Here is a 12,942-nt window from a genome sequence, read left to right on the forward strand (position 1 = left end):
TGATCTAATCAAAATCACTCAAAGTTTCATGACTGAAACAAGGTCCTCCATTAGAAATTTGGAGGCACAAGTGGGTCAGCTGAGTAAGAAAATTACTGAGCTCCCTCCCAGTACTCTCCCAAGCAATACAGAAGAGAATCCAAAGAGAGAGTGCAAGGCCATAAACACGTCTCACATGGTCAAACCTGGAGAGGAGGAAGAGGCAGTAATCTCCACTGAGGAAGACCTCAATGGACGCCCACTGGCCTCCAAGGAGTTCCCTAATGAGGAACCATGGGAATCTGAGGCTCACACTGAGACCATAGAGATTCCATTGAATTTACTTTTACCATTCATGAGCTCTGATGAGTATTCTTCCTCTGAAGAGGATGAAGATGTTACTGAAGAGCAAGTTGCTAAGTACCTTGGAGCAATCATGAAGCTAAATGCCAAGTTGTTTGGTAATGAGACTTGGGAGGATGAACCTCCATTGCTCATCAAAGAACTTGATGACTTGACTAGGCAGAAATTACCTCTGAAGAGACAAGACCCTAGAAAATTCTCCATCCCTTGTACCATAGGCACCATGACCTTTGAGAAAGCTCTGTGTGACCTAGGGTCAAGTATAAACCTCATGCCTCTCTCTGTAATGGAGAAGCTAGGGATCATTGAGGTACAAGCTACAAGAATCTCACTGGAGATGGCAGACAATTCAAAGAAATAGGCTTATGGACTTGTAGAGGATGTCTTGGTAAAGGTTGAAAATCATTACATCCCTGCTGATTTCATAATCCTAGAAACTGGGAAGTGTATGGATGAATCCATCATCCTTGGCAGACCCTTCCTAGCCACAGCCAAAGCTGTGATTGATGTTGACAGAGGAGAATTGATCATTCAAGTGAATAGAGACTCCCTTGTGTTTAAAGCTCAAGGATATCCGTCTGTCACCATGGAGAGGAAGCATGAAGAGCTTCTCTCAATACAGAGTCAAACAGAGCCCCCACAGTCAAACTCTAAGTTTGGTGTCAGGAGGCCACAACTAAACTTTAAGTTTGGTGTTGAACCCCCACATTCAAACTCTAAGTTTGGTGATGGGAGGTTCCAACACTGCTCTGAACATTTGTGAGGTTCCATAAGAGCCAATGTCAAGCTATTGACATTAAAGAAGCGCTTGTTGGGAGCCAACCCAATCTTTAACTTTCTATGTTAAATTTCTCTTTTCTTTTGTTATTTTATGTTTTCTGTAGGTTGATGATCATGTGAAGTCACAAAAATAATTGAAAAAGCAAAAACAGAATGAAAAATATAATTAAAAATAGAACACCCTGGAGGAGAAACTTACTGGCATTTAAACGCTAGTAAGGGTAGCAGAATGGGCGTCAAACGCCCAGTCTGGCACCATTCTGGGTGTTTAACGCCAGAAATGGGAACCAGACTGGCATTTTACACCAGGAATGGGCAAGAAGCTGGCGTTAAACGCCAGAAATGGGCAGCAGCCTGGCGTTTAATGCCAGGATTGGCAGCAAAGGGCATTTTTGCACGCCACATGGTGCAGGGATGAGAAATCCTTGACACCTCAGGATCTGTGGACCCCACAGGATCCCCACCTACCCCACCGCTCTCTCTCTTCTTCACCCATTCACCAATCACCTCAATACCTCTTCCCCAAAAACCCCTCACCTATCAAATCCCACCATTCTCTTCACCACTCACATCTATCCTTCATAAAACCCCACCTACCTCACCATTCAAATTCAAACCACTTTCCCACCCAAACCCACCCATAATGGCCGAACCATACCCCCCCTCTCCACTCCTATATAAACCCATCTTCACTCCTTCATTTTCACACAACATACACACTACCCATCCCCCTTGGCCGAAACACAAAGCCCCCTCCATCTCCTCTATTTCTTCTTCTTCTACTCTCTTCTTTCTTCTTTTGCTCGAGGACGAGCAACCTTCTAAGTTTGGTGTGGTAAAAGCTAAAGCTTTTTGTTTTTCCATAACCATTTATGGCACCAAAGGCCGGAGAAACCTCTAGAAAGAGGAAAGGGAAGGCAAAAGCTTCCACCTCTGAGTTATGGGAGATGGAGAGATTCCTCTCAAGGGTGCATCAAGACCACTTCTATGAAGTTGTGGCCAAGAAGAATGTGATCCCCGAGGTCCCTTTTAAGCTCAAAAAGGGCGAATATCCGGAGATCCGACATGAGATCCGAAGAAGAGGTTGGGAAGTTCTCACCAACCCCATTCAACAAATTGGAATCTTAATGGTTCAAGAGTTCTATGCCAATGGATGGATCACCAAGAACCATGATCAAAGTGTGAACCCGGACCCCAAGAATTGGCTTACAATGGTCCGAGAGAAATACTTAGACTTTAGTCCGGAAAATGTAAGATTGGCATTCAATTTGCCTATGATGCAAGGAGATGCACACCCATACACTAGAAGGGTCAACTTTGATCAAAGGTTGGACTAAGTCCTCATGGACATCTGTGAAGAGGGTGCTCAATGGAAGAGTGATTCAAGAGGAAAGCCGGTTCAACTAAGAAGGCATGACCTCAAGCCCGTGGCTAGGGGATGGTTGGAGTTCATCCAACGCTCAATCATTCCTACTAGCAACCGATCTGAAGTTACTATAGACCGGGCTATCATGATTCATAGCATCATGATTAGAGAGGAAGTAGAAGTTCATGAGGTTATATCCCAAGAACTCTACAAGGTGGCGGACAAGTCCTCCACTGTGGCAAGGTTAGCCTTCCCTCATCTCATTTGTCACCTCTGTAATTCAGCTGGAATTGACATAGAGGAAGACATCCTCATTGATGAGGACAAGCCCATCACTTAGAAAAGGATGGAGCAAGTGAGAGAACCTCACCAAGAGCATGAGGAAACTCCTCATCATGAAATCCCTGAGATGCCTCAAGGAATGCATTTTCCTCCACAAAACTATTGGGAGCAACTAAGGGTGGAGCACCAAGAGCATTTCATCCTCCTCCATGAAATTAGAGAAGACCAAAGAACCATGAGAGAGGAACAACAAAGGCAAGGAAGAGACATTGAGGAGCTCAAACACTCCATAAGATCTTCAAGAGGAAGAACAAGCCGCCATCACTAAGGTGGACCCGTTCTTTAATTTCCTTGTTCTTTATTTTCTATTTTTTTCAATTTTTATGCTTATGTTATTTATGTTTGTGTCTTTATTACATGATCATTAGTGTCTAAGTGTCTATGCCTTAAAGCTATGAAAATGAATCCATCACCTTTCTTAAATGAAAAATGTTTTTAATTGAAAAAGAAAAAGAAGTGCATGAATTTCAAATTTTAAAACAGTTTAATTATTTTGATGTGGTGGCAATACTATTGTTCTTCTGAATGAATGCTTGAACAGTGCATATTTTTGAATTTGATTGTTTTTGAATGTTAAAATTGTTAGCTCTTGAAAGAATGATGGGAAAAGGAGAAATGTTATTTGATAATCAGAGAAATAATAAAATTGATTCTTGAAGCAAGAAAAAGCAGTGAAAAGCTTGCAGAAAAAGGATATATGCAAAAAAAAAGAAGAAAGAAAAAGAAAAGCAAGCAGAAAAAGCCAATACCCCTTTAAACCAAAAGGCAAGGGTGATAAAAAGGATCCAAGGCTTTGAGCATCAGTGGATAGGAAGGCCCAAAGGAATAAAATCCTGGCCTAAGCGGCTAAACCAAGCTGTCCCTAACCATGTGCTTGTGGCGTGAAGGTGTCAAGTGAAAACTTGAGACTGAGCGGTTAAAGTCGTGGTCCAAAGCAAAAAGAGTGTGCTTAAGAGCTCTGGACACCTCTAATTGGGGACTCTAGCAAAGCTGAGTCACAATCTGAAAAGGTTCACCCAGTTATGTGTCTGTGGCATTTATGTATCCGGTGGTAATACTGGAAAACAAAGTGCTTAGGGCCACGGCCAAGACTCATAAAGTAGCTGTGTTCAAGAATAAACATACTTAACTAGGAGAATCAATAACACTATCTGGATTCTGAGTTCCTATAGATGCTAATCATTCTGAACTTCAAGGGATAAAGTGAGATGCCAAAACTGTTCAGAAGCAAAAAGCCAAAAGCCCCGTGACGTTGGTGATTTTTGCCAGTAAAGAAGTTCATAAAAACAGTCGCATTGTAGATATAGTCTCTAAACCGACAGAAATCCCTTCGTACAAACGTTTTGGGTGTCACAAGTAACAAACCCCTTTAAAAATTGTTAACTGAGTATTCAAACCTCGGGTCGTCTTCTCAAGGAACTGCAAGGAAGTATGTTCTTATTATTGGCTACAAAGGTTGTAATCGGGGTTTAGAAGGTGAAAAGCAAGTGATTCAAATGACAAGTAATTTAAATGGCAATTAAAATAAATAAATACTGTAAAGCAAACTTTTGGCAAGGTAAGAGAAATTGGAAGTCCAACTTAGTTATCTCCCTCAACAATAATGAAAGTTGAATCTAAATTCCACTTAGTTAACCTTTACTAAAGTAAAGGAAAGTCAAGGGACTAATTAGTTTGACCTTCGAATCCTATTTATTTCCTAAGAAAAAGTTGGGATTATTGAAGTTCAGTTCAATTAGCAAGATAACGATTATCAATTATGCTAAGTTTAATAATGTTGAGTTACTTATTTCTTAACCAAGACCAAAAAGGGAAAAAGTAAAATTGTTGGAATAAAAATGTCCTCAGATGGGAAGCAATAATAACTTAAATTAAAGAGAAAGCAATCAATAACTGAAATACCTCAAATACTCATTAATTCAAATCATAACATGGAAAGGGTTCATAAGCCAATTGGGCAACATCTGTAGATACGAATAAAAGCATTAAAGTAAAAGTAGCATAGAAACATAAATTAAAGTAAATATTAAACCTGGATCGAGAGTCACTCTTACAAACTAAGAGAAGTCCTAAATCCTAATCCTAATCCTAAGGGAGAGAGGAGAGAACCTCTCTCAAACTAAATCTAAATCATGAAAAGTAAAAATTGGCGAGCTCTCCTTGAATGGATGCATTCCCCCACTTTATAGCCTCTAGTCTATGTGTTCTGCACTTGGATTTGGGCCAAAAAGGCTTCAGAATCTGCTTTAGGCGTATTCTGTAAATTCTGATACGTGGCCTCAGTCACGCGTCCGCGTGGGTCACGGGGTTGCATCATCTGGAGCTTTTCCTTGCCACGCGGTCGCGTCAGTCACGCGTCCGCGTCGTGAGGATTGATATTCTTCATGATATATCAAAGGTTTTCCCCTTACTGATCTTCCGGAGAAATTCGTACTTTCAAAAAAGATCTCGCGTACTCGAAAATCGGGGTTGTTACATTCTACCCTCCTAAGAGAAAATTTTGCCCTCAAAATTTCAGTTACCTGAGAATAGATGCGGGTAATCAGCCTTCATCTTATCTTCCAGTTCCCAAGTGTGCTCTTCTTCTCCTCTTTGTCCCCAAGCTACTTTGACTAAGCGAACAGTCTTGCCTCTCAGCTGCTTACCACTTCTTTCTACGATCTGAACTGGTGATGCTTGATATGTCAAATCGTTTCATAACTGTACTGTCTCTGGTTGTAAAATGTGACTCTCGTTGGGAATATATTTCTTAAGTTGCGAGACATGAAAAACATCATGAAGGTTTGACAGATATGGAGGAAGGGGTACTTGATAAGCTACTAGACCGACTCTTTTAAGTATTTGGAAAGGTCCTATGTATCGAGGGTTAAGCTTTTTAGTCTTAAGGGCTCTACCTATTCCAGTAGTCGGGGTTACTTTAAGAAAAACATGGTCTCCCTCACTAAACTCTAAGGGTCTACGTCTGTTATCGGTATAGCTCTTTTGACGGCTCTGTGCTGTCTGGATCTTCTGGCGGATCCCCTTTATCTTCTCAGTAGTTTCTTGCACTAAGTCTGGACCTAAGACACTAGCTTCTCCGTCGTCATTCCAACAAAATGGTGTCTGACATCTCCTTCCATAGAGAGCTTCATATGGTGCCATCCCGATACTTTGTTGGTAACTGCTGTTGTAGACGAACTCGACCAATGGCAAATACCTATCCCAACTGCCTTGGTTATCCATCACACAAGATCTTATCATGTCTTCCAATGTCTGGATTGTCCGCTCTGATTGTCCGTCTGTCTGAAGATGGTATGCTATACTCATATGCAATTCTATTCCCAATGCTTTCTGGAAAGCTCCCCAGAATCTGGAAGTAAACCTCGGATCTCGATCTGAGACAATTGACGAAGGTATTCCGTGCAATCGTACGATTTCTTGAATATATATCCGTACCAGCCTTTCTAATGTATAGTCAACTCGAATCGGAAGGAAGTGCGCTGAGTTTGTCAACCTGTCCACAATTACCCAAATGGCATCGTGTCCTGTTGAGGTCCTTGGCAATCCCGTGACAAAATCCATAGTGATCTGCTCCCATTTCCATTGTGGTATTTCTAAGGGTTGCAGGGTTTTTGACGGTTTCTGGTGTTCCACCTTCACCTTCTAGCAGGTTAAACATTTTGAGACATAATCAGCTACCTCTTTCTTCAAGCCCGGCCACCAGAACATTTGTTTCAAATCCTGATACATCTTTGTTACTCCAGGATGCATAGAAAATCTACTTTGATGAGCTTCTGCAAGGATCCTTTGTCGCAAATCTCCAGAGCTAGGCACACAAATTCTGTTCTTGTATCTCCAGAAGCTGCTACGATCTAGTCTTACAGCTTCTGGTTCTTCTACTTTCATCCGTCTCAGCATCATCATCATTTCTGAATCCTGTGCTTGTGCTTGCTGAATCCTAATCTTAAAATCTGGTGTTATATGCAATTGGGCCAAACGGACTCCACTTGACGTCTCAGTCATAGCCAACTTAAGGTCCTTAAATTCCGCGACTAATTTTTCTTCGTTTATCATCATCCAAGAGATATTCAAATTCTTTCTGCTCAAAGCGTCTACCACCACGTTCGCTTTTCCTGGGTGATAACTTAACTTAAAATCATAGTCCTTCAGGAACTCCATCTACCTTCGCTGTCGCATATTAAGATCCTTCTAGTCAAAGATATACTTTAAACTTTTGTGGTCAGAGAAAACTTCTAGTTGAGCGCCATACAAATAGTGTCTCCAGATCTTCAGAGCAAATACTACTGCAGCCAACTCCAAGTCATGCGTCGGATAATTTCGTTCATGAGGTCTCAGCTGCCGGGAAGCATAAGCCACCACATTTTTGTCTTGCATCAGCACACATCCAAGTCCTTTATGAGAGGCGTCACAGTATACTTCAAAAGGTTTCTGCGGGTCGGGTAGTACTAATACAGGTGCAGTTGTTAACTTCTCCTTAAGCATGTTGAAACTTCTATCACACTCAGCCGTCTAAACGAACGGAACTTCCTTTCGTGTAAGGTAAGTCAAAGGTAAGGCTATCTGTGAAAATCCTTTGATGAACCTCCGGTAATATCCAGCAAGTCCGAGAAAACTCCGAACTTCTGTAACGGTCGTAGGTGGTTCCCATTGCACTACTGCTTCAATTTTTGAAGGATCCACTGCAATTCCTCCCTGTGATATAACATGTCCCAAAAATGCCACCTTCTCTGTCCAAAACTTTCACTTTGATAGTTTAGCATATAACTTCCGAGTCCTTAGTATCTGCAATATAGTCCTTAGATGATCTTCATGCTCTCTTTCTGTCTTCGAATAGATGAGAATATCGTCTATGAAAACTACTACGAACTGATCAAGGTATGGACGGAAAATACGATTCATGTAATCCATGAAAATTGCAGGAGCATTAGTTAGTCCAAACAACATAACCGTATACTCATAGTGACCATATCGAGTTCTAAATGCAGTCTTCGGTATATCTAACTCTTTCACTCGAATCTGGTGGTAGCCCGATCGCAAGTCAATCTTCGAAAACACAGTTGCACCTTTTAACTGATCCATCAAATCATCTATTCGTGGAAGTGGATACTTGTTCTTGATAGTGACTTTATTTAACTGTCGGTAATCTACGCAAAGTCTCATTCCACCATCCTTCTTCTTTACTAGCAATACCGGAGCTCCCCAAGGTGATGCACTGGGACGAATAAATTTTTTTCCAAGTAGCTCATCCAACTACTTCTTCAACTCTGCAATTTCCAGTGGTGACATCCGGTACGGTGCTATGGAAATTGGTCCAGTTCCAGGTACAAGTTCAATGCTGAATTCTATCTCTCGCTAAGGAGGAAACTCAGGTATATCGTCCGAAAAAACATCAGGAAATTCCTTCACCACTCGAATTTGTTCTAAGCTTAGTTCACTGTCACTCGAGCTAGCCGCTAACAGAACGTACCCCTCACAATCACTCCCGTCTAATGTAACTCTTACAGAATTCAGATATAAAGTATGAGACAAAAATGGTTTAAAATCTAAACTATCAGACGGAATAACAGCAGTTCTTTCATAGCAATCAAGGAAAACATGATACTTAGATAACCAATCTAACCCTAGAATAACTTCTAAACCACATAGAGGCAAACATATTAGATCATGTATAAAAGTTCTGTTCCTAATAGTGAATGGTACTTGCAGGCACACTAAACTAGTCAAAGCATTTTGGGATGCAGGTGTATGGACAATCAGATCAAAGTTCAACTCAGAAAAATCTAATCCCAACTCACGAGCAACAGTTAAAGAAACAAAGGAATGCGATGCACCCGAGTCATACAGTACAGTTAGAAATCGATCTTTGACAATACACTGACCTTGGATCAGGGCGTCTGATTGCATAGCATCATCAGCAGTCATGGCAAACACTCGACCTTGTTGCTGGGTTCGTACTGGATTCTGAGCGAATATCTTTGGGCATTCCTTAGCAATATGTCCAGTTCCTCCACATCTATAACAATTGAATGTTCCAAACAAACACGGCTTAATACCATGATCCTTCCCACATCGCTTGCATGTAGTATTCACCTGCACCTGTTGAGGTCGATTGCCATTATCCTGCCTCGGTCTACCTCCGTTTCCACCCATAGGGCGAGCAGGGATGTTACCAGCCTGTGGGTTTCTTCGCTGTGGCACACCAGGTGTCTTGAAGTTTGTCCTTCGTGGTTGCCAATTATAACTATTGTAGTTCCTTGGTGGAAATCCTTGACGATTTGCTTTAGAGGCACTTACCTTCTTAGCACATTCTTCCACTAACTTACACTTATTAACCAGCTCAGCACAATTTCATATCTCCAATGGAACTACAGAACTCATCAGATCCTCACGAAGGCCCCCTTAGAACTTCAAACACTTCCATTCTTCAAAGTCAGCAGGATTCCCTTGGCAGATCTTGGAGAAACGGCACAAGTCATCAAACTTACGAGCATATTCTGCAACAGTTGTGTTACCCTGTTTCAGCTGCATAAGTTCCATCTCCTTAGCGTCACGAGCTACCCTCAGAAAATACTTCTTATAAAATTCATCCTTAAAAGTATTCCAAGGAATATCGCCTTCATCTTGTTGCAACAGTCGCTGTATCCCCTGCCACCAATGCTCAGCTTCTCCTTCCAACATATAAGTAGCAAACTCCACGTGTTGGCCTTCCGGAACATGCTGCGCTCGCAGTGATCGTTCGATAGCTCGAAACCAGTTGTCAGCATCAGTCGCAATGAGTGTACCTTTAAACTTAGGCGGTTTAACCTTCAGAAAAGTCGCAAGGGTCATAGGTCTTTCGAAATGCCCCAAGTTATTTTCATCATTCCCACTATCTTCCCCATGCTCATTCTCATTCCCGTTTCTCACTCCAAGACGGTCAACAGCCCTAGCCGCTGCTACTGCAGCCTCACGCACTGCCTCAGCCACAGCGTTCATGGTAGTCATAAACGTCTCTTGTTCCCTCTCGTAGTTAACATTAGGAATTCCTTCCCGTACGCCTCGTCTCCGTGAACCCATCGTGGTCCTGTTCACACCAAACAATCATTATTAAGGTGATCAGTCTTAACACTTCAAGTCAAGTGTGAACACTCCCAGAATGAAAACACAGAGACAATCATGCAACACATATCACATAGATATCCTATAAGCATGAGACACACAACAGAGTATGCAATGAAGCATAGTCAGTCCACTCCCCAGGCTCTATTGGGAACGAACTGCTCTGATACCAACTTGTAACGACCCAACTCCCAGTATGCCATAGTCATACAAGAAGCTAAGTGTTACTAACTTATCCTTCCTAATTATTATTTATTATTTAATATATGAGCATGTTCCTTGTTAGAGCGATGCCAATTTTACGAGTAACTTTTTTTGTTGTTGCGGATGTTCAGGTAAAATAAACAAGCATACATTGAGAGTAATAGAAAAGCGGCATAAAGAAACATAGAAATACAGCTGAAAATATACATCATGTACACTATAACAAAACATGTAGCGTTTACACAAGATCAAGTCTGTTTACATCCTCGTCATCCTACGTAGCTAATATTTACACGACACTCCAGCAGGGCCTGGCCCATACAAAAAGCCACTAAGCTGGCGCCCAGGCTAGCCTAACCACTATATCGCTCCTAGCGCTTGGGTGTACTAACACAAGTGAGAGACTAAATATCAGATAATGTCAGACTAGAGTGTCATCAAAAGAATGTCCCTTCCGCAGTCAAACTATATCTACACGTGGCCGTTCGGAGAATCGCCGTGAGGCTCGTCCATCTCCTCATCCTGCTCTATCTCTATCTCAGGATCCTCCTCCTCATCATCATCCGCAGCTACAGCTATACCCTCAGATCCACCAGAAATACTGCTGTCACTATGTACAAAACCATTCGCGAGCACAGGTCCGTTCGCGTTTATAGGAGCCACTCCACCGTCTGGTAGTGCCGGCTCATCAAGCTGTGGCAAGTCGGGGATCGGCTCAGGGGGAAAATCCCACTCTGGTGGTATCACAGGTACGTAGTCACTAGCTAACTCAGGCTCATCAGGAATGATAGGCTCAGGTACCGCCTCATTCAAAGGTTGAGCTGGTATAGGGTGCTCAGGATAATCAGAAATAGGATGTCCAGGTGCGTCAGGATGTAGCCAGGATAAGGGAAAGTCGTAAGGAGCATCAGGGTCAAAATGCGGGATAGATAGAGGATGTTGAAAAGCTCGATTAGGTAACGCATATCGTCTAATATGAGGCTCCAATCCCATGATGAAGTAACTGTGATGTACCGGATCCTCGTAGACGTAAGGGTCCACGAACTCATAGAAGATCACGCCCGTCTCCATCTGAAGGGGAGGAAGGGAGAGAAGGGGTAAGAACTGGGGAGTTCTTTGTAGGGTCGGGATTGTTAGTTATGTTCATTTATTCATTTTTGATTAGCAGATGGATAATAGAATACAGTAATGTAGTAAACAGAGGTTAAAAATAGATAGAAAAACAAAGAACAGAACACAAGCAGAAGAATACAAGAAGATAATGCATAGACATAGCACTCGAACAAACAAACATAAAGAAATAGATCACACACAAGAAAGAATGCAACAGAGAATGATGCGTAAACAAGAATGATGCATGTCTAGCCCTAGTACAGGCCATGAACTCATGTGTCGGTTGGCTGCCCGCAATCCCGACATTTATCCGGTCACGAGTGATCCGGATTTCCCGGATATGATTTTCCGTTCCTAAATAAATGCGCATATAATAATAGCCGCTCATTTGAGACAGCCTCTGCTTACTGCAGGAAAATATATATATATACTCTGCTCTGCTCTGGGGAAGCAGAAAATAGCTGTAGGTAACTTAGTTTCCCTACAGAAGCTCTGGGTTGCATTAAGCAACTAATATATATTAAATATAACTCTGGGTTGCATCAAGAAACTAATATATATATATATATATATATATATATAAATATAGCTCTGGGTTGCATCAAGAAACTAATATATATATATATATATATATATATTCTTTATTATACTACTCTTCTCTTTATATCTCTTTACCCTGTTCTGGTTTCTCTTTTCTATGTATCTCTTTACTCTACTTTAATTACTCTGTTCTCTGTATCTCTTTTCTCTTCTATGATTACTCTTTCCATTCTGTATCTATATTACTCTTTTTCTCTCTATCTCTTTACTTTACTCTGGTTACTCTGTTTTCTGTGTTTCTCTACTCTGCTTTGATTGCTCTGCTTAACATATGTATTTTAAGCTTATGTAAATTTTGGTATGAATACTTAGCCTATCCCAAGTATAGGTTCATTAAGTCTATACTGAAACAGTTTAACTTTTCATATAATACCTAATCCTATTCACAATTCCAGGACTAACTATATTGCCTTAGTTCGTTCACTAGTCTCTGTCTGTTTTTCTGTCATTAAAACTTTACAGACTTTTTCTTCGATTTTTATCTTTTCTTTAACTTTTTATCTTTTATTTATCTTTGCCTCACTAATATGTTTTTACCACTCCCTAAGTGTTTTATGAAAGTAATTATGAGATTCTGTGCTTAAAGTTGTCTTTCTAAAACTTTTACAGAAAACTGCCTTTTTCGCATTATTTTATTATTTTTATTAAAATATTATTTTTAATTAAATATTATTATTTAATATTTAATTATTTTTTTATTATTTTATCATTAAATTTTCGAAAATTAACTTACTTTTACTTTTAACCTTTAAAATTCACTTTTTACCACCCGTAACTTTTAATATTTCTACTTTTACCACCCTAACGTTCAGAAATTACCAAACAACCCCATAAACACCAAAAATTTTACTTCCTTGCCCTTTTTAAGATCTAAGGCCTGTTCTTCATTGTTCTTCATCACACTCAAAGTGTTCTTCAGGTTCTTCATAAATTCTTCAGATTCTTTCTCTGTTTTTACCCATTTTTCAGTCTTTTCAGCAACCGATTTTTACTATAATTCATAATAAATTAGCAGCCACTAAAACCCCATCTTTTCTAGATGATTTTAACACAAATTGAACCTCAATTTAAGCTTACGGTTTCGTTTTTCCAGCTGC

The 12,942-nt window shown here is 40.7% G+C and overlaps 1 protein-coding gene across 1 annotated transcript; it reads right to left on the bottom strand.

The window, feature by feature from the left end:
* Positions 1 to 7,339: 7,339 nt before the first annotated feature.
* On the bottom strand, positions 7,340 to 9,814 carry LOC148548846 (uncharacterized). Its single transcript, XM_088495662.1, has 5 exons — positions 9,545 to 9,814; positions 9,244 to 9,475; positions 8,786 to 9,144; positions 7,795 to 7,873; positions 7,340 to 7,557 (listed from the first exon to the last, which is right to left on the bottom strand). The coding sequence occupies exons 1-5, from the start codon at positions 9,812 to 9,814 to the stop codon at positions 7,340 to 7,342; spliced, it is 1,158 nt and encodes a 385-aa protein (XP_088351788.1).
* Between the last annotated feature and the right edge of the window lie 3,128 nt (positions 9,815 to 12,942).

This window comes from Arachis ipaensis, chromosome B8 (genome assembly GCF_059453495.1).
Source record: "Arachis ipaensis isolate K30076 ecotype BB chromosome B8, ASM5945349v1, whole genome shotgun sequence".
NCBI classification, from domain to species: domain Eukaryota; kingdom Viridiplantae; phylum Streptophyta; class Magnoliopsida; order Fabales; family Fabaceae; genus Arachis; species Arachis ipaensis.

Excerpts from the sequence above, each read along its gene's own strand:
- LOC148548846 (XM_088495662.1), bottom strand. The coding sequence starts at position 9,814 with ATGACTACCATGAACGCTGTGGCTGAGGCAGTGCGTGAGGCTGCAGTA. Across the intron at positions 9,476-9,544 it reads GATCACTGCGAGCGCAGCAT|GGGATACAGCGACTGTTGCA; the intron begins GTTCCGGAAGGC and ends CATTGGTGGCAG. Across the intron at positions 7,874-8,785 it reads AGATATTCGCTCAGAATCCA|ATTGACTTGCGATCGGGCTA; the intron begins GTACGAACCCAG and ends GTGTTTTCGAAG.